General features: G+C 41.1%; 1 protein-coding gene across 1 annotated transcript; it reads left to right on the forward strand.

Moving 5' to 3' along the window:
• The first annotated feature begins 11,305 nt into the window (after positions 1-11,305).
• On the forward strand, positions 11,306-14,050 carry LOC140829708 (thermospermine synthase ACAULIS5-like). The gene is made up of 10 exons (XM_073193014.1): positions 11,306-11,585; positions 11,995-12,061; positions 12,205-12,299; positions 12,411-12,513; positions 12,598-12,686; positions 12,878-13,034; positions 13,135-13,210; positions 13,307-13,365; positions 13,492-13,628; positions 13,796-14,050. The coding sequence occupies exons 1-10, from the start codon at positions 11,452-11,454 to the stop codon at positions 13,866-13,868; spliced, it is 990 nt and encodes a 329-aa protein (XP_073049115.1). The 5' UTR covers positions 11,306-11,451; the 3' UTR covers positions 13,869-14,050.
• Positions 14,051-22,223: the final 8,173 nt, after the last annotated feature.

Below are 22,223 nucleotides of genomic sequence, written 5' to 3' on the forward strand. Positions count from 1 at the left end.
TCAACTACAAAATTGTAGAACTTTTCGATACCTTCGTTTTGATATAAAATTCGAGATTTTTGGATGAAAATTGAGTGAGTTATGGCGTTTTTCGTGGGACTGCTCAAACTGCGACTTTTACGATAATTGTGTTCTCGAAGTTTATTTGTTGCAGGCTTCGTTGGAGATCGACGGACGATCGTTGTTGCACCTAGGTATGATTATTATGTTGTTGGGTCGATATGTGGTACGTCGGTTAGTGTCGATAGGCACTCGAATGCATTAGAATTCGTAGGAAAGAAATTAGTGTCGATTGTCACGTTTGTGAAATTGTATGCGTCGTAAGATGAACGTCGTGGTTTGAGATGTCGTACGAAATTGGTTTTATGATATGGTATGCTAGGATGGGTCTCGGGGTGTCGGTTCATAGTTCGTGCAACCGGGTCTAGAAAGTTAAGCAAAGCATGTACAAGAATTTTCGTAAGTTCGCGATCACAGAGCCTGCACGGACCCTGGCACGGGGTCCGTGCCTTTGTTCTTCCGGAGTGCCCTTTTTCCAGAGTCTGCACGGACCCTGGCACGGACCCTGGCACGGGGTCCGTGTCCACCCTTTTTCATGGAGTCTTTCACCCGAGTCTACACGGACCCCTACACGGAGGTAGGCACGGGGTCCGTGTCCCTTCTTCCTTCCGAGTGTCACTGCACCGCACCTAGACGGACCTGTACACGGACCCGGGGTAGGGGTCCGTGTACTCACTGTTTGGGAAAGAATTGTAAGTATATTTTGGGATTTGACGTCATGGTTTAGTGCAAGGATTTTCAAGGTCGTGTCATGGGAAATGTTAGAACGTCCTAAGTATTGAACTGACTTGAGAGTAAGTATGATTCCTACGTTTAATTTATGCAAATTTATGTTAGTTGGTGCCGCAACGGCCCCGCTCGAAGTCCAACGAATCCCTCAACGCCAAGTAAGTATGTTGACGTGCAAAGAAAATATTTTAAGTTTTTGAGGTATGCTAAATGTCTTGTGACCGAAGTATGTTTAGGATTGGAAAGCGTTAAATTATGAACGGGGACCAATCCGCCCGTTAAATTATGAACGGGTTAGATCATGGTTGGAAAGCGTTAAATTATGAACGGGGACCAACCAGCCCGTTAAATTATGAATGGGGATCTTATGTATGTGGCAGCGGATACGTCCCTGTCAGCCCAGTACTGTGGTGTGTCTGATCAGGCGTTTATTATGTTATGGGTCACTTGCTTTGAAACATGCCTCTACGCAAAATGATGAAGTTATGTATGTTTACGTATGCAGTATGTTTAAGAAAGTTTATGTTGATGGCACGTCTAGTTTTGTATGTACGTACGTTCAAGTTCGAGTTATGTATGTCCTATTTTAAAGTTGCATGTGATCTATTACGTAGTACTCGTTATTCCAGTTTATACGTGTTGAGTCTTTAGACTCACTAGACTTGATCGATGCAGGTGAGTATGTTGATGAGGAGGCAGGAGGTGGTGATCAAGGGACAGGCTTGGACTGAGCGGCAGGCTAAACCCGAGGACCGCCCATGTTATTTTACGATTCTTTTTATGCAAGTTTAAAATACTATGAGGTTATGTTTCATTTCAAAACTTTTGGAACAGTGTTTCCTTTTAGCAAATTTTATTGGTGATGTTGATTTCAAATATTTTTATTGATGAAGGATGTAGTGACGACCGTATTTGATTTCATTTCCGCATTTCATTTAGTTTAAAAGAAAATTTTTAATTTTTTCGCAAATTTTAAGTAGTAAAGAATACGGTTCGTTACAGTTGGTATCAGAGCGGTGTTCTTGTAAAGGGTTACGCCTACTGCCAGTCGCAAGAAGCTCTCGAAGTCACACCTCAAGTCTATAAGTTTTAAAGTTTTGAGTTATGCTATGTACTATGCATTAGGTCATGATTTCAGCATGTTTATGTTTTAAAGTTCAAAATTACGTGCATCTTATGATATTGGTATTATATTCATGCATGTTGGGTTTACGTGGTGGGTAATTGTTGGAACAGTATGCCTCCTAGACGTATGATTAACCAGGAAGAGGACAGAGAGGCCCGCACCGAGGAGAGGGCCAATCCACCACCACCGCCATCGCCAGATATGCAAGCACATATGCTTGCTGGCATGACGCAATTCTTGGCACAATTTGCAAAGAACCAGACTGTTGCAGGCCCCGAGGAGAGGCCTAGACCGGAGGCAGTATACGAGAGGTTCCGGAGGATGAGCCCGAAGGAGTTTTCGGGTACTACTGACCCGATGGTGGCTGAGGGATGGATCAATTCCATCGAGGTGATATTTGACTTCATGGAGCTGACGGACGCTGACAGGGTCAGATGTGCTATATTCTTGCTAACAGGGGACGCTAGACTATGGTGGGAGAGCGCATCAGTGGCAGTCAATCTGCAAGTGCTGCCTTGGAATGGATTCAAAGAAGTTTTCTACTCAAAGTACTTCACTGAGGAAGTACGCTCCCGCCTGACCAGGGAGTTTATGACACTGAGGCAAGGGGATAGCAGCGTGGCAGACTTCGTCAGAAAGTTTGAGAGGGGGTGTTACTTTGTACCCCTCATTTCGAATGATGCCCAGGCAAAGCTGAGGCATTTTATGGACGGTTTGTGGCCGATCTTGCGCCGGGATGTGAGGCTAGCTGGTCCTACTACGTATGCAGTCGCCGTGTCCAGAGCTTTGGCGGCAGAACAGGACCAGCGAGACATAGAGGCGGATAGACAGGGCAAGAGGCCCTACCAGGCACCGCCGCAGCACCACCAGCAGCAGAATCAGAGGCCCCAGTTTAAGAGGCCGTTTCAGGGGCCGCCAGCTAAGAAGCCTTTTCATGGACCACCAAGGGGCAAGGGTCCAGTACAGCAGCAAGGGGCGCCTCAGAAGCCCGTTAACTTTCCGGTGTGCCCTAAGTGCAACCGCCAGCACCCGGGGCCATGCTTATATGGATCGGGCAAGTGCTTCAAGTGTGGAGCTAGCGACCACATGCTGAAGGAGTGCCCGCAGTGGAAGCAACCAACTCAAGGGAGAGTTTTCGCCATGCATACCCAGGAGGCGAACCCAGACACTACACTACTGACCGGTAAACTTTTCTACCTAAGCTCAGCATTACGTTGCCTTGCATGTGGAATTCTATTTGGGATTACTAGTATGTTATTATTATTTTTGAGTAACTTGGGATATTGGGTACTTCAATACTTAAGGTTTATGTTAGTAAATTTTGGGATATAAGTTAGTTTGTGTGCTAACATCTCTCAGGAAACATTTTTATTAAGAGATTATCCACGACTGCACTAATAGACTCAGGAGCCACTCACTCCTTCATATCGGAGACGTTTGCTAATCATTTGGACCTCAAGTCCATTGGCCTAGACGTGAACTTTTCAGTGACAGTCCCATCAGGGGAGGAGCTGTTAGCTACCAGTGTGGTCAGAGATATCGATTTAGAACTGCATGGCCACCTAGTATATGCAGATTTAATCCTACTGCCAATGCCAGAATTCGACATCATATTGGGAATGGACTGGCTGACTAAAAACAGAGTTCTTATCGACTTTCAGAAGAGATCAGTGCTAGTCAGACCATTGGGTATGGAACAATTTCTTTTTGAACCAGACAGATGGAGAAGTTTCCCTCGCATGATCTCGTGCATGCAGGCGAGGAGACTAATTTCCAAAGGGTGTCAGGCGTTGTTGGCCAGCATCAACTCAGCACCTGACATGCCCACTCCGTCACTATCAGATGTGCCAGTAGTCAGAGACTTCCCAGACGTCTTTCCTGACGACGTCACAGGCCTTCCACCAGAGAGAGGTGGAGTTTGCAATCGATCTCGTGCCAGGCACAGCGCCAATCTCTAAGGCACCGTACAGATTAGCTCCAGCTGAGATGTTAGAGCTCAAGCAGCAGATTCAAGAGCTCCTCGACAAAGGATTTATCCGCCCTAGTGTCTCACCGTGGGGCGCACCAGTGCTTTTTGTGAAGAAGAAGGATGGGAGCATGAGACTGTGCATCGATTACCGAGAGCTGAACAAGGTAACAATCAAGAATAAGTACCCGTTGCCTAGAATCGAAGACTTGTTCGATCAGTTGCAGGGAGCTACAGTTTTCTCCAAAATAGATCTTCGCTCAGGGTATCACCAGCTGAAGGTTAAGGATGCAGATGTTCACAAGACGGCCTTCAGGACCGGGTATGGGCATTTCGAGTTCTTAGTAATGCCATTCGGTCTGACAAATGCTCCAGCAATTTTCATGGATCTCATGAACCGAATATTTCAGTCGTTCCTCGATCAATTCGTCATAGTATTCATTGACGACATTCTAATATACTCGAAGAGCCATGAGGAGCACAACCAGCACTTGAGGACAGTATTACAGACCTTGCAAAGCCGTAAGTTGTTTGCGAAGTTTAGTAAGTGTGAATTTTAGCTAGAGAAGGTAGCGTTTTTGGGGCATATAGTATCTAGCAGTGGAATCGAGGTGGATCCAGCGAAAGTAGCAGCTGTCAAGGATTGGGTTGAGCCAAAGAATGCATCAGAAATCCGCAGCTTTTTGGGTTTAGCCGGTTACTACCGTAAGTTTATTAAGGGATTTTCATTCATAGCAGTGCCACTCACTTCACTCACCAAGAAGAATGGCAAGTTTGTATGGAGTGAATAATGCCAGAAGAGCTTCGACACGTTGAAGCAAGCTCTTATTTCGGCGCCAGTGCTAGCCATGCCAACAGGGCAAGGTGAGTTTGTACTTTTTACCGATGCGTCTAAGCTCGGATTAGGCGCAGTGTTGATGCAGCAGGGTCGGGTCATAGCTTATGCATCCAGGCAGTTGAAAGTGCACGAGAAGAACTATCCGACTCACGACCTAGAGTTAGCCGCCGTTGTCTTCGCCCTGAAAATTTGGAGACACTACCTATACGGCGAGAAATGTCAGATTTTCACCGACCACAAGAGTCTCAAATATTTCTTCACGCAGAGAGAGCTGAATATGAGACAGAGACGGTGGTTGGAACTTGTGAAAGATTACGACTGCAAAATTAGCTACCATCCGGGAAAGGCTAATGTTGTCGCGGACGCATTGAGCAGGAAAGTGGCAGTTGTAGCTCAGTTGTCAGTGCAGAAACCACTTCAGTCGGAGATTCAGAGATTTGGTCTAGAGATTTATCCTGAGGGCAGAGCCCCTAGACTGTCTAATCTGATAGTCAAATCTGATTTGTTAGACCGTATTCGAGCAGGACAGTCTTCAGATGAGCAGTTGCAGAAATGGAGACTGAAAGACGAAGCCAAGGGCAGTGTGATGTACACAGTTTCAGACGACATTGTGAGATACAGAGGTAGAATGTGGGTGCCTAGTGTTGGTTCGGTCAGACAGGATATTTTGACAGAGGCACACGTATCTCCGTATTCCATTCACCCAGGAGGTACCAAGATGTACAAAGACCTCCAGATATTGTATTGGTGGCCAGGGATGAAGCGAGACATCCGTAGATTCGTATCAGAATGTCTCACTTGTCAGCAAGTAAAAGCTGAGCATCAGAGGCCAGCAGGACTGGTTAAGCCACTCCCCATCCCCGAGTGGAAGTGGGAGAAAATTACTATGGATTTCGTGGTTGGGTTGCCAAGGTCAGTCAGAGGTTCGAATTCTATTTGGGTTATAGTGGACCGACTCACTAAGTCAGCGTATTTTATACCAGTGAAGACGACTTTCTCTATGACGCAGTATGCGGAGCTTTACATCAAGGAGATAGTCCGTTTACATAAGTTTCCAGTTTCGATTGTGTCCGACAGAGACCCGAGGTTCACATCGTCCTTTTGGAAGAGCTTACACGCAGCCATGGGGACGAAGTTGCTTTTTAGCACAGCTTTTCACCCGCAGACAGATGGTCAGTCTGAGCGAGTGATTCAGATTTTAGAGGATTTGCTAAGAGCCTGCATGATTGATTTTCAAGGAGCTTGGGAGTCTAGACTACCTCTAGTGGAGTTCACATACAACAACAGCTTCCAAACATCTATTGGTATGGCCCCCTATGAGGCACTGTATGGGAGGAAGTGCAGATCACCAGTTCATTGGGATGAAGTTGGTGAGAGAGCAAAACTTGGTCCAGAGATAGTTCAGCAGACTGCCGACGTGGTGGTCAAAATTCGTGACAGAATGAAGACCGCCCAAAGCCGTCAGAAGAGCTATGCTGATAAGAGGAGGAGAGATCTAGAATTTTCTGTTGGTGATCACGTATTCGTTAAGATAGCACCTATGAAGGGTGTTATGAGATTTGGAAAGAGAGGCAAGTTGAGTCCGAGGTTTATTGGACCGTTTGAGATTTTGGACAGAGTTGGGACACTAGCCTATCGTGTTGCCCTTCCGCCGAATCTGGCCGGGGTACACAATGTGTTCCACGTTTCGATGCTAAGGAAGTACCTAGCCAACCCTTCGCACATTCTGAGTTATGAACCAATGCAGTTGGCTCCAGACCTGTCTTACGAGGAAAAACCAGTCCAAATCCTAGACAGACAGGAGCGCAGGCTTCGGAACAAGACGACCAAGTTGGTCAAAGTTCAATGGCTGAATCAATCGGTGGAAGAAGCCACTTGGGAGTCAGAGGCCGACATGAGAATTCGCTACTCGGAGTTGTTCGGTAAGACTTAATTTCGAGGACGAAATTTTTATAAGTGGGGGAGGAACTGTAGTGCCCAAATTTAATACACGTATAACCCATGCATTCATTTAATTATTAAATCATTTAAATTAATTTTAAATGAGTTTTAGCGATGCATGATTTACTTAAATGCGTTATTTTCAATTATCTATGTTTATGTGATGCACGTTAAAATGTCTTTCGAGTTCCATGTTTCAGGCGATCATTCGAGGCGGGATTGAGGAAAAGACCCGTGACGATTTGTGGCAATTTAAAATGTGGTATTTTATTTTAAATTGAGAATGGGGCGTTTTAAATAATTTATTAAGTTGTTAGTATTTTTAAAGCTTTAATAATGTATTGAGTGAATTAAGAGTTTAAGACCTTTAAAATTAGTGTGTAGATATTTTAATTGTAGAGTTTGATTTAACTAGTGTGTGTTAACTTTTTATTATTATTTTAAATAGTTTATTTAATTAAGAGTTTCTCCTAATTAAAACGCACACACACACACACTTTACACACACTCACACACACTTACACGTTTTTACACGCACTAAACACACACACTCACCTTAAGTTTCAGTTTTTATTATTTTGAGGAGAGAAAACCTAGGGTTGTTACTCCTTCAAGCAGCCGCCCCCTTCCCTCTTCGATTTCCAGCAATTTTTCGTGTGTTTCCTTCGAAGATTTTAGCGCCACGTTCGTCCCGGATCAACCTCGCTTCCATCTCCGCTTCGGTGTCGTCGTACGGTATTTTTAAATATCAAAAGGCACGTATATTCTGTTCTTTCTGCATCGATCTTGTCATAGTATGCGTTGTGTATTTTTATGCGTGAAAATTTATGTATGACGTTCGTCGTTTGAGCGGAAATTGATTTGAATGCGTTTGAAATACTTTTTAGATCCGAAATCTCGTAACTTGCTGTTCTTCTCGAAACTGCGATTTTTCCGTCGAGAATTTGAGAAAACTTTCAACTACAAATTCTAGAACTTTTCGATACCTTGGTTTTGATATAAAATTCGAGATTTTTGGATGAAAATTGAGTGAGTTATGGCGTTTTTCGTGGGACTGCTCAAACTGCGACTTTTACGATAATTGTGTTCTCGAAGTTTATTTGTTGCAGGCTTCGTTGGAGATCGACGGACGATCGTTGTTGCACCTAGGTATGATTATTATGTTGTTGGGTCGATATGTGGTACGTCGGTTAGTGTCGATAGGCACTCGAATGCATTAGAATTCGTAGGAAAGAAATTAGTGTCGATTGTCACGTTTGTGAAATTGTATGCGTCGTAAGATGAACGTCGTGGTTTGAGATGTCGTACGAAATTGGTTTTATGATATGGTATGCTAGGATGGGTCTCGGGGTGTCGGTTCATAGTTCGTGCAACCGGGTCTAGAAAGTTAAGCAAAGCATGTACAAGAATTTTCGTAAGTTCGCGATCACAGAGCCTGCACGGATCCTGGCACGGGGTCCGTGCCTTTGTTCTTCCGGAGTGCCCTTTTTCCAGAGTCTGCACGGACCCTGGCACGGACCCTGGCACGGGGTCCGTGTCCACCTTTTTTCATGGAGTCTTTCACCCGAGTCTACACGGACCCCTACACGGAGGTAGGCACGGGGTCCGTGTCCCTTCTTCCTTCCGAGTGTCACTGCACCGCACCTAGACGGACCTGTACACGGACCCGGGGTAGGGGTCCGTGTACTCACTGTTTGGGAAAGAATTGTAAGTATATTTTGGGATTTGACGTCATGGTTTAGTGCAAGGATTTTCAAGGTCGTGTCATGGGAAATGTTAGAACGTCCTAAGTATTGATTGGACTTGAGAGTAAGTATGATTCCTACGTTTAAGTTATGCAAATTTATGTTAGTTGGTGCCGCAACGGCCCCGCTCGAAGTCCAACGAATCCCTCAACGCCAAGTAAGTATGTTGACGTGCAAAGAAAATATTTTAAGTTTTTGAGGTATGCTAAATGTCTTGTGACCGAAGTATGTTTAGGATTGGAAACCGTTAAATTATGAACGGGGACCAATCCGCCCGTTAAATTATGAACGGGTTAGATCATGGTTGGAAAGCGTTAAATTATGAACGGGGACCAACTAGCCCGTTAAATTATGAACGGGGATCTTATGTATGTGGCAGCGGATACGTCCCTGTCAGCCCAGTACTGTGGTGTGTCTGATCAGGCGTTTATTATGTTATGGGTCACTTGCTTTGAAACATGCATCTACGCAAAATGATGAAGTTATGTATGTTTACGTATGCAGTATGTTTAAGAAAGTTTATGTTGATGGCACGTCTAGTTTTGTATGTACGTACGTTCAAGTTCGAGTTATGTATGTCTTATTTTAAAGTTGCATGTGATCTTATTACGTAGTACTCGTTATTCCAGTTTATACGTGTTGAGTCTTTAGACTCACTAGACTTGATCGATGCAGGTGAGTATGTTGATGAGGAGGCAGGAGGTGGTGATCAAGGGACATGCTTGGACTGAGCGGCAGGCTAAACCCGAGGACCGCCCATGTTATTTTACGATTCTTTTTATGCAAGTTTAAAATACTCTGAGGTTATGTTTCATTTCAAAACTTTTGGAACAGTGTTTCCTTTTAGCAAATTTTATTGGTGATGTTGATTTCAAATATTTTTATTGATGAAGGATGTAGTGACGACCGTATTTGATTTCATTTCCGCATTTCATTTAGTTTAAAAGAAAATTTTTAATTTTTTCGCAAATTTTAAGTAGTAAAGAATACGGTTCGTTACAGTATAGCATAATACTTTTAGTTTAATATCAATATTTTAATTTTAAAATATTCATATCTCCATAATCCTTCAACAATAATAGCAATAAAGGATTATTAAAGCAATATTCTATTTTCTATGTTTGACATCAATTTTTAAGGTTTAAAATTGTTTTGAATTCTTATTCATTTAACTTTTTCTATAAATCAAAGTATTTGAAAATATGATGTTGGGAGGATTGATTTTGGTATGGTGATAGTGATGATTGAGTGGGATTGGCTTCGCACGCCATTTTATCTTTTGAAAGCAACAAGAAAATTTGAATGATGAAACCCACCGCACGCCCCTTCCTCACTCCCCAACCAAGATTTGCACCGGCTTCATTTCTCTGTCAATACAAAACAAATAATAATAATTATTATAATGATAGAAAATATATAAATAAACCCTAAATTTTCGGTTTTTGTCACCCACCGGCCAATGATCATGATCGAAAATCTTTTTACAAAATAATATCTGAAGGGTATTTTAACATCTTTCTTGTACCATCAAACTTTATGGTTTTTATTTATGGGAAACATGAATAATTTCTTTATGATCGCATGTTGTTTCTTTTCAATGTGATCCTCCCCCATACTATGTCAGATGTTCCCAATGCTTGAATCATCATATTTCGTAATATTCTTTTTTCTTATCCAATATAATTATTGGCCTTTTTATCTTGTCGTATTATTTATTGTGGATAAAAATTTATGTGAGACGATCTCAGGGGACGTATTTTGTGAGATGACTCTCTTATTTGAGTCATCCATGAAAAAATATTACTTTTTATGCTGAGAATATTACTTTTTATTATGAATATCAGTAGATTATTTAACTGTCTCACAGATAAAGATTCGTGAGACCGTCTCACAAGAGACCTACTTTTTATTGTGTTGTGACATAATATATTTTTTCGGTATAAAACAGTATAAATCGATACCGTATCGAATTATCATTATACCGTAATAATTCGATATAATCGAGATATTTTACAATATCAATATAAATATTATAATGTCTCAATTTTCAACACGGTATACTATATAAATTTTTCAATAAAATATGATATGATATACTACCTCTATACGAGATGGTTTTATTACCTTCATTGATTGTTCCCACTTCATCCACATGCCACAATCAATATTACTCCCATCCAAGTGTTGAATTTTGACCGTACTTGGACATTTTCAATAAATAGGAATAGCAAATGAGAAAATCAATCATACCATTTTATGCGGAGAAATACATATTCTTGTAGTATACAAGGAAAAAGTTTTAAAAAAGAAAATTAAAATGGAATTTTTTTTAGGTTTAAGGTTTTCTTCCTAAAGAGTGCTGTCATAACGTCATACACATCGACAAAGTATGATATCAATATATGATATCACGTCAAACATGAGAGAAAAAGACTAAAAATTGATGAAATACGATTAACTAATTTATTGTACGAATTTTGTAAATTTCCTAAATATTGAACCAAACTAACATAATAATCATTTTGTTTGCCTTGTGAATGCTCTTTTAGGACACAGTCTTGTCCTAAGTATAGTATATTAGTAAGTACTCCGTCTCCTAAATGAATGCTAACTATGTGATAAACTAATTAATTGTTTCAATAATTTAATAGAATTTTAGGGGGGGAAACACCTTTTTTCTTGGATATTATTTACGAAAATCCATGAAGATTTTGGTGCATGCATGTTTGCTTCTTTCAAAACTTCCCTCATTCCTATACAATTATACAGTATATGCTTTAATACCAAACTCAAATCATGCCACTGTTCATACAATAATATTAAAATATTGTAATAAAATTGTGAAATTTTTAGTTTCATCCTTCTCCATATAATATATATAACTAACCCCTCGACCTTCTACCTCTTCATCCCAAGCCTCATTTGCAATCAAATCCTCTCCCCTTCTTCCCCTCTCAATCTCTCTCTTTCTCTTTCTATACATATATATACACACACAGAAATATATTGTAAGAAAAAGATTAATCAAGAAATTTAAGGTAAGAAAATGGGTGATTTCTCTGTATCTAATGGATTGAGCAATGAAGGTTGCATGAATGTTAATGGGAATGCGATGAGAAAGAGTTGTTGGTATGAAGAAGAGATTGAAGAGAATTTGAGGTGGTGCTTTGCACTCAAGAGGTAATTTTAATTACTTAATTTTGAAATATTCTTAATATTTATTTTCAGTTCGGTCGATTTTTTTTTTTTTTTTGAGAAAATATATATAATTTTGATTCTGTAAATTTTCCAGAGACAATTTAATGCTATAGTACGTATATTAAATTTTAATTTAATGCATTAAAATAGTGTATAAAAATACAGTGGGGAAGAAATATTTTGGGAAAAAAATTAAATAATTGTTGTGTAGAAGTAAAAGTGAGAAAGCTTCATGAGTACAACTGTTCCTGTGATTTTGTCCATGAAAAGTTGGGACAAGTGAAGATCAAAATGAGGAGGAAAAATTAATTTTATGCTTAATAATTGATTAATTAAGTACACTAACTGCATAATTGATTAATATTTTCTGATTTTTTTTCTGTGAGTGCAGTATTTTGCATACAGGAGCCTCGCAGTACCAGGACATTCAACTCTTGGATACCAAGCCCTTTGGAAAGGTGCAATATTTTGACAAATTACACAACCCTAAGAATTTTTTTGCAAATTTCATACCAAATGAAAAAAAAAACATTAAAATTTTAAACTCAATTTTTATTTTTATTTTAAAAATCAAATTATTTCTGATTATTTAAATTTACAGGCTCTAGTTCTTGATGGGAAGCTTCAAAGTGCAGAGATAGATGAGTTCATATACCATGAATCTCTTGTCCATCCCCCACTGTTGCATCACACAAAGTATAAATTAATTAATCTCTCAAATCTCATATTGAAAATAAAATTATTTTTTTATGTATATTTGATAAAATAATTCCCTTTAAAAGTATTCAATTTTGTTAATTATTTTAGTCCAAAAACCATATTTATTATGGGTGGAGGTGAAGGTTCTACTGCAAGAGAAATCCTCAGGCACAAAACTGTGGAAAAGGTCATCATGTGTGACATCGACCAGGTGACATATTTCTAAAGAAATTTATATCTCTTTAAAATTTAATAAAAAATAATTCTTAGTCACATTATTATTATTATTTTCCAGGAAGTGGTGAATTTTTGCAAGTCGTACTTAGTTGTTAACAAAGAAGCTTTCTATGATCCTAGACTCGAACTCGTTATCAATGATGCCAGGTTGATATATAATATATACACACACACACACACACACACACACACACACATATATATATATATATATATATATATATATATATATATATATATAATCAAATTTTGTGAAATAATTTTGTGGGCTCATCTTATATTTGTAATTAATTAAAAAAAATTGGTGAATGATGCATTTTGAGTTCTTTGTAAAAAAGGGCTGAGCTTGAGAGAAGAGAGGAGGTTTATGATGTGATCATAGGAGACTTGGCGGATCCAATCGAAGGCGGTCCATGTTACCAGCTCTACACCAAATCCTTCTACGAATTCGTCATCAAACCAAGGCTTAGTAAGGGTGGCATTTTCGTCACACAGGTGCGAGCGTGGGCATGAGCATGTCGATTCGAGTATTCGACGATTTATCTATAGTAAGATAGCTTATAGTTTAGGATAAACTTGAATAATTTTTCTGCAGGCTGGACCAGCAGGAATTTTCAGCCACACAGAAGTATTTTCTTGCATCTTCAACACTTTGAGCAGAGTTTTCAAATGTGAGTGAAATGGGATTTTAAATTTCTTGATCGTTATTAATTAGTTTCCTAAACATTTCATTTTCACATTAAATAATTTATTTATTTAATTTTCAGATGTTGTACCTTACTCAGCCCATATTCCTTCCTATGCTGATACTTGGGGATGGGTCATGGTACCATCAATTTTGGCTCTTATTTTATCTCTATATAATGCCTTTATGCCATGCATGAGTACTCTATTTAATTCTTGATGATATGGAAGAAAAAAAAAAGTCATGATTAAATTACTAAACACGCAGGCATCTGAATATCCATTCACCCTAACTGCTGATGAATTAGACCTCAGAATCAAGCAGAGAATTCAAGGGGAGTATCGATATCTCGATGGAAAAACGTTTATTTCATCCTCTACCTTGAGCAAAGCTGTCCGAAAATCGTGAGTACTATCCGTTTTCTCTCGTAGCGTCATGTTTCAATCGATCCAAGGGTTTTGAAATGAAGTTGAAATACTTTCATTAGTTGATCGGAATCATTTTTGCTAATTTGGCTAAATTTATTTCGAGATCCATGTGACATGTATTCGATCTTATATATCTACGACAGGCTAGACAATGAGACTCATGTCTACACAGAAGGAAATGCGAGGTTTATTTATGGGCATGGGAAACAACAGTGAAGTTCACGAAAACTCGAACTAGAACTCGAAAAAGAAGAAGAAGAAGATGATGGTTGTTTTATTACTCTACTTTTCTTGTTGCTTATGTGCTTACTTTAAAGAGGAGATGATCGCCTAATATGAATCGAAGCTTTTTCATTGCTATTTTGCCATTATTCTACTTATATATGATTTTATTAATATTTTGTGAATTGCTTGTATTAGAGTCAGTTAACATTTTGTTAATCAGTAGCTACACTGGTAGTTAGATGGTCGGTAGTTACACTGGTAGTTAGATAGCTTACTTGAATGTAAACACAGAACATATAAGAACAAGAGAAGAAATGAAAATATTCAGTTTTTCCGCTATTCATTCACCAACTGCAATATGGTATCAGAGCGCATTTTTGCGCAGTAATCTCTGAATCTCCGTCGTAAAGTTGCTCGGCGGTACCGTTCCGAATCCTCTCAGTTTTTTTTTGCTCGGCGGTACAGTTCCGAATCCTCTCAGATTTTCTTTCCCCCCTCAAATTCATCAGAGGTGAGTTCACTATATCTCCAATCTCATATTCATGGCAAACACGAATCAGTCTGCATGGAATATAGCACCACGATCGATAATTGATGATCCTTCGAGCCCCTATTTTCTCCATCATTCCGATAACCCAGGGCTCGTACTGGTTTCTCAACCACTCACTGGAGATAATTTTGCATCGTGGAGTCGAGCAATGCGAATTGCTCTTTCTGTTAAGAATAAATTAGGCTTTGTTGATGGATCGATCTCCAAACCATCAGATTCTGAAGTGAGTCTACTGAATGCATGGGCCAGGAACAACAATATAGTCATATCTTGGCTACTAAATTCAGTGTCCAAAGACATATCGGCAAGCATTCTATTTGCCGAATCCGCACTAGAGATCTGGATTGATCTTCAAGATCGATTTCAACAGAGCAATGGACCAAGGATTTTTCAAATACGCAGGGACTTGATTAATCTCAAACAAGGTCAAGATCCGGTAAGTGTTTATTTCACTAAAATCAAAGCTCTTTGGGAAGAATTAAATCACTTTCGTCCAGTGTGTAGCTGTGGGAAATGCACTTGCAATGGGGTCAAGAATTTTGAGACATACGTTCAAACGGATTATACCATGATCTTTCTTATGGGACTTAATGATTCATTTACTCACATTAGAGGCCAAGTGCTACTTCTTGATCCTTTGCCACCCATCAGCCGAGTGTTTGCTCTAGTGGTACAAGAAGAAAGACAGAGAGCCATTGGCACTCAAGGCTCCTTGGATACACCAAGCCATCACATGGCGTTTGCAATAAAAAATGAACCGAATCAATCACATGTCAACACTCGACCACCGTCAAGATTTCCAAAAGGCAGACCGTTTTGCACTCATTGCAACATTCACGGTCACACGATTGAGACTTGCTACAAAATACATGGCTATCCACCTGGACTCAAGACCAGATACAAGCAAGGGAACAAAAGCTATGCTGCTCTTGTCAATCAAGGGAGTGATAAAATTTGTCATTCTGAAACTCAGGCCAACAATACTGGTACATTCTCGAATGTTTTTCAAAATCTCGACAAGAGTCAAATAGACCACCTCATGACCATGATGATTCAGCAGCTTTCAACGGCTGACAAGAAAGAAGATCAACATGAGAGTGAAAAACACCCAGCTATCTCAGGTACATGTTTATCAATTTCCATCCCTAATGCATTGAAGTCTGCTACTTGCTGGATAGTTGATTCGGGTGCCTCTCGACACATTTGCTCAAATGCAAGTGCTTTTACTTCTCTTAAGGCAGTAGAAAATTCAAGAGTACTACTACCTAACCATGCATATGTGGATGTTCACTTCTATGGTGATGTTCGACTGGGTGACTCTCTAGTTCTATTGGATGTCCTTTACATACCAGATTTCAGATTTAATTTGCTGTCTGTAAGTTCTTATCTTGCCACAACACAACATGTGATCAGTTTCTGCTGTCACTCTTTCATAATTCAGGACAAGGAAACCAAGAGGATGATTGGCAAGGGTAAAAGAATAGAAGGTCTTTATGTTCTGGATGATAATTCAATCCGCTCCGAAGCTTCAATTAACCAAGTTGGAACGAAGACTTGGCACAATCGTCTTGGCCATCCATCACTGAAAATACTACAGAATTTGAAATCACATATTCTTTTTGATAAGGTTGATTCCCCTGGGGACATACCTTGCTCAGTATGTCCTTTAGCAAAACAAAGACGACTACCTTTTGTTTCTCTTAGTCACAAATCTTCTAATGCATTTGATCTTGTACATTGTGATACATGGGGTCCATATTATGTTCCTACAGTAAATAAACAAAGGTATTTTCTGACTCTCGTCGATGATTGCACACGATTCACTTGGATTTTTCTCATGCAACATAAGTCCGAGGCCTTGAGTATAGTCACCAGATTCTGCAACATGATTGAGACACAGTTCAATGGTAGAATTAAGGTCTTCCGAACCGACAATGCCAAGGAACTTGTCTTCACAGAACTATTTCAGGCTAAGGGAATCTTACATCAATTTTCCTGTGTTGAGACACCTCAACAAAACTCAGTGGTTGAGCGAAAACATCAACACCTTCTTAATGTAGCTCGATCGTTATTCTTTCAGTCACATGTTCCTCTTGATTTATGGAATGATTGCATCATGACAGCTACTTATCTAGTGAATAGAGTGCCTTCTCCAACCCTCCAAAATAAGTCAGCATACGAGCTTCTATATAAGAAACCAGTTGATTATACACACCTACGAGTCTTCGGGTGTCTCGCATTTGCCTCTACACTAAAGTCACATCGTGACAAATTTATGCCACGGGCACGTGTCTGTGTTTTCTTAGGTTATCCACCAGGCATGAAAGGATACAAGCTCATAGATATCAAGACTAAGGAGATTTTTATCTCCAGGGATGTTCACTTCCATGAGTCCATTTTTCCTTTTTCTTATATCTCTTCTAAAACAGAAATTGTTGATCCATTTCCACATACTGTTCTTCCTCAACCAGCCCCCATTGACACTCAATTTTCAATAGATGGCCAACTTCAAAATCCCATGCCCACTATCAGTCATCATCAAGACCCTTTCAGTGCACAAGATGATACTTCTTGTTCATCCTCTGAAAACACTAATCTACCAAATCTGTCACCAGCAGTAATGCCTACAGATGCGCCCAATGACTCTGCCCGTTCATCTCATGTCCCATTACCTCTAACCGTTTCTCGTAAAACCTCAAGGACTTCTCACCCTCCTTCGTATCTACAGGATTATCACTGCCATATGTTACACTGCAATTCCCCACCTGTTTCGACCAGTGCATATCCTCTAAATCATTATATATCTTATGACTCTCTATCTCCATCTTATAAAAATTTTGTGCTCAATGTTTCTTCTCATCCTGAACCCCATTTCTATCACCAAGCTGTCACATCTGCCTCTTGGCGTACAGCAATGAAAGAAGAACTTGATGCACTCCAATCAAACCACACTTGGTCAGTGGTTCCACTTCCCTCAGGAAAACATCCTATTGGTTGTCGTTGGGTTTACAAAGTGAAATACAAATCTGATGGCTCAATAGATAGACATAAGGCTAGATTGGTTGCTAAGGGCTACACCCAACAAGAAGGTGTGGACTTTTTCGAAACTTTCTCTCCAGTTGCCAAGCTCGCCACTGTCAAAGTTCTCCTTGCCTTGGCTGCTAGTCAGAATTGGATTCTTGCCCAACTTGACATTAACAATGCATTCTTAAATGGGGATCTCTCTGAAGAAGTTTACATGGACCTTCCTCTTGGTCTTCATTCTCCTGTCAAGCATCGATCAGCAGATATCCGGCTTGTTTGTAAACTTCACAAATCTCTTTATGGCCTACGTCAAGCATCTCGGCAATGGTACACCAAATTTTCCCATGCATTGTTAGAATCCGGTTTTCAGCAATCTCCATCCGATCATACATTATTCATTCGGGGCAAGGGTCAATCTTTCTTAGCTCTCCTTGTATATGTTGACGACATCATCATAGCAGGACCGTCATCCACCCTCATTCAAGATCTCAAATCCGATATTCAACGCCGATTTAAACTTAAAGATCTCGGTGATCTTAAATATTTTCTTGGACTTGAAATCGCAAGATCATCTAAAGGAATTTTCCTATCCCAACGACATTATACACTCCAATTACTTGAAGATTCAGGTTTGCTAGCTTGCAAACCAGCAAAAGTACCCATGACAACACATGTTTCACTCACTTCTCTTGATGGAGAACCACTTACAGACATTACACAATATCGCCGTCTCATCGGACGTCTCCTATACTTAACGTTGTCCAGACCAGACATTGTGTTCGCTGTACACAAGCTCAGTCAGTTTGTGTCTAAGCCACGAACCACTCACTTACATGCAGCCCATCAAGTTCTGAGGTACCTCAAAGCTAATCCCGGTCAAGGGATAGCCTTTCCGGCAGCCTCTGTCATACAATTAAGGGCATTTTCAGATGCTGATTGGGCAAATTGCCCTGATACAAGAAAATCAACCACAGGCTTCTGTGTTTTCCTTGGTGAAGCATTAATCTCATGGAAATCTAAAAAGCAAGTGACGATTTCCAGGATAGTGCCGCGCGGTCCAACCTCTGGGTCACTGCATCCACTACAAGACAGACGTGGACCTAAAATGTCCCGGACCACCGAAGCCCTCCCGACCCGTCGGCCACTGTGTACTCTCGGTGTCCATGCGTCCACAAGACAGGGCTGAGCGGCCCCAAGATATAGCTTATCTCGAAAGAGATACAGCTCAACAGCAAAGGCTATCTCGAAGGAGATACGGCTCAACATGAAATGCAACGTGCAGTAATAAACGTGACATAATAGCATGCATCATATGACATATATCAATGCACCACATAATCATGCAACACATATATGAATGTATACTCAACCAGGATATCTCGGATAGTACTTTCGTACCTCTATCACAGCAATCCTAATCCACTGGAACAACCAGACAACAGGTCTAATCCAAGCCTATTCATCAAGTGAAAACCATCACTAAACTTATCTACCAGACTTAACTAGATAATCCTGAGATAAATACTGATAAAATTCCAAACCTTCGTCCGTCGCTAGCCCGCTGATGCCGCTAGCTCCCAACTAGAGCACAGCTCTGCTACAAGACCAGCAGCTCCCCGCTAGTGCCCAAATCTCGGAACACGACTAGAACCTGTCAGAAACGACTGAAATGCTATGGGATTCTCTGAATTGGCGAGTCAAAATGAGGAAATCCGACCACTATTTATAGGCCATGTTCGGATCCTCCGAACACCACTTCGGAACGTCCGAACGCTACGTGTCCACTGGCTCTTGACAGCTCATGATCGGATCCTCCGATCATACACTTCGGACCGTCCGAACATGCACGTGTCCAGCTGCTCTTGACACCTCATGATCGGATCCACCGAACCTACACTTCGGAACGTCCGAAGTACTTTGAGGCCTCGATCTCAGTCGTTCAAGAAATCTGGTTCGTCTTCTTCTGGATCTAGATCTCGATCTAGCGGTGTTTTCCGCTTTGGTAAGAAGAAGGAGTCTTGTGCGCATTGTGGGAAGAACCATCCATCGGAGCAATGCCGAGTAGCCGCAGGAGCTTGTTATCAGTGCGGAGAGATGGGGCATATTAAGAAGAATTGTCCTCAGTTGCGAGGTGGAGCAGGATCTGGTTCTGGATCTCAGGCGACTGTTCAGCAGAGGAGGCAGGGTCAGGCAGTGGGTAGTTCGAATCTTCGACCTCGTGCCCAAGGTCAAGTTTTTGCGTTGAACCAGGATCAGGCTGCAGACGAGACCGAGAGAGTCATAGCAGGTACTTTTTGTTTATGCGGTATTCCTGCTTTTGTTCTTATAGATACCGGAGCATCTCATTCATTCATTTCTGCACGATTCGTTAAACGTCATAAGTTACCGTATGTTTCTCTAGACGTCATTCTTTCTGTTTCTACCCCGATGGGTCATTCGGTTTTAGCCAAGCGTCTAGTAATGGGTTGTCCTTTAGATTTTGAGGGTAACGAGTTGACTGCGAATCTTATGATTCTAGAGATGGAAGATTTTGATTGTATTTTGGGTATAGACATTTTGACTACCTACCGAGCTACTGTGGATTGTTACCAGAAGCTTGTTCAGTTTCGTACGACTGAGAGCTCTAGTTGGTTTTTCTATGGTGAGGGAGCGCGACCTCCGATGCCAGTAGTATCTGCTCTGAAAGCCTGTCGTGCTTTAGAGGCGGGCGGGGAAGGCTACCTCATCTATGCAATTGATACGTCCACAGGTAGTGTTGGTATAGAGGATATTCCAGTGGTTTGTGAATTTCCTGATGTATTTCCAGAAGAGATTCCTGGTTTTCCTCCGGTTAGAGAGGTGGAGTTTGGCATTGAGTTAATGCCAGGGACTGCACCGATTTCTCGTGCCCCCTATCGTCTGGCTCCGTCAGAGATGAGAGAGCTGAAGCAGCAATTGCAGGATCTTCTTGATAAGGGTTATATTCGCCCGAGTGTTTCGCCTTGGGGAGCTCCAGTCTTGTTTGTCAAGAAGAAGGATGGATCGATGCGGTTGTGCATTGATTATCGCCAGCTGAATCGGGTGACGATCAAAAACAAGTACCCATTACCCCGTATTGATGACTTGTTCGATCAGCTTCAGGGTACTTCTGTTTACTCCAAGATCGACTTGCGATCAGGTTATCATCAGATGAGAGTCAGAGATGATGATATTTCCAAGACTGCATTTCGTACTCGTTATGGGCATTACGAGTTTCTAGTTATGCCATTCGGATTGACGAATGCGCCAGCAGTGTTCATGAATCTGATGAACCGAGTCTTCCGAGATTTTCTGGATCAGTTTGTGGTGGTTTTCATTGACGATATCTTGATCTATTCTCATAGTGTGGAAGAGCATGTCCGGCACTTGAGGATTGTGTTGCAGATTCTTCGCGAGAAGCAATTGTATGCTAAGCTGAGTAAGTGCGAGTTCTGGATTGATCGTGTAGTATTCCTTGGTCATGTGATTTCCAAGGAAGGAATTTCTGTGGATCCCAGCAAGATTGAGGCAGTGCTAAATTGGTCACGACCTACGACGGTGGCTGAGATCCGTAGTTTTCTAGGTCTAGCAGGGTATTATCGTCGCTTCATCGTGAATTTCTCCCAGGTAGCTAGACCTTTGACGCAACTTACTCGGAAGGATGTTCCATTTGAGTGGTCATCTGAGTGCGAAGATAGTTTCAGAGAGCTTCGTCGACTTCTGACTTCTGCACCTGTTTTGGCGTTACCGTCAGGATCTGATGGTTTCAGTGTTTACACCGATGCCTCTTCTCAAGGCTTAGGGTGTGTGTTGACGCAAAACGGTCATGTGATTGCTTATGCTTCCAGACAGCTGAAATCTCACGAGGAGAAGTATCCTACTCATGATCTAGAGTTGGCAGCTATTGTGTTCGCGCTGAAGATTTGGCGTCATTACTTGTACGGGGTTCAGTTTGAAATCTTTACTGATCATAAGAGTCTGAAATATCTGTTCACTCAGGCTGAGTTGAACATGAGGCAACGTCGTTGGATGGATTTGCTGAAAGATTATGACTGCGAGATCAAGTACCATCCAGGATCTGCAAATCTCACAGCTGATGCTCTTAGTCGCAAAGTGAGAGTTTCTGCACTTCAGATCAGTGCTATGATTAGTACTATTCAGGATTGTTGTTCGTTGGGATTTAATTTCAAACATCGGAAAGGTATGGAGAGCATTCGTGTTGCTACCATTTTATCTGAGCCAGCCTTGTTCGCTCGGATTCGAGATGCTCAGATGTCTGATCTCAAGACTCAGAGATTAGCTCGGTTAGCGGGTGGAGATAGCGGTTTCCATTATCAGTCTAATGGTCTTCTGTGTTTGTCTAATCGAGTTGTAGTACCAGAAGATGATAATTTGAGGGAGGAGATCTTATCTCATGCTCATCGAAGTAAGTTGAGTATTCATCCAGGAAGTAATAAGATGTATAAAGACTTGAGGACACGATTTTGGTGGAAAGGGATGAAGCGCAGTGTTTATCAGTTTGTTTCCAAGTGTCTTGTTTGTCAACAGGTTAAGGCAGAGCACCGTCGACCTGGAGGATTATTGTTGAATCTACCTATTCCTGAATGGAAGTGGGAGCATATCGCGATGGATTTCATTACTCACTTGCCATTATCGTCGAGGAATAGTGACGCTATTTGGGTAGTGGTGGATCGACTCACCAAGTCTGCTCATTTTCTGTAAGATAAACAAAACCGAGGACGTGAGCGATAAGAACGCCCAGTACAAAAGTATGA

The sequence above is a fragment of the Primulina eburnea genome, chromosome 4 (genome assembly GCF_022965805.1).
Source record: "Primulina eburnea isolate SZY01 chromosome 4, ASM2296580v1, whole genome shotgun sequence".
Classification (NCBI taxonomy): Eukaryota; Viridiplantae; Streptophyta; class Magnoliopsida; order Lamiales; family Gesneriaceae; genus Primulina; species Primulina eburnea.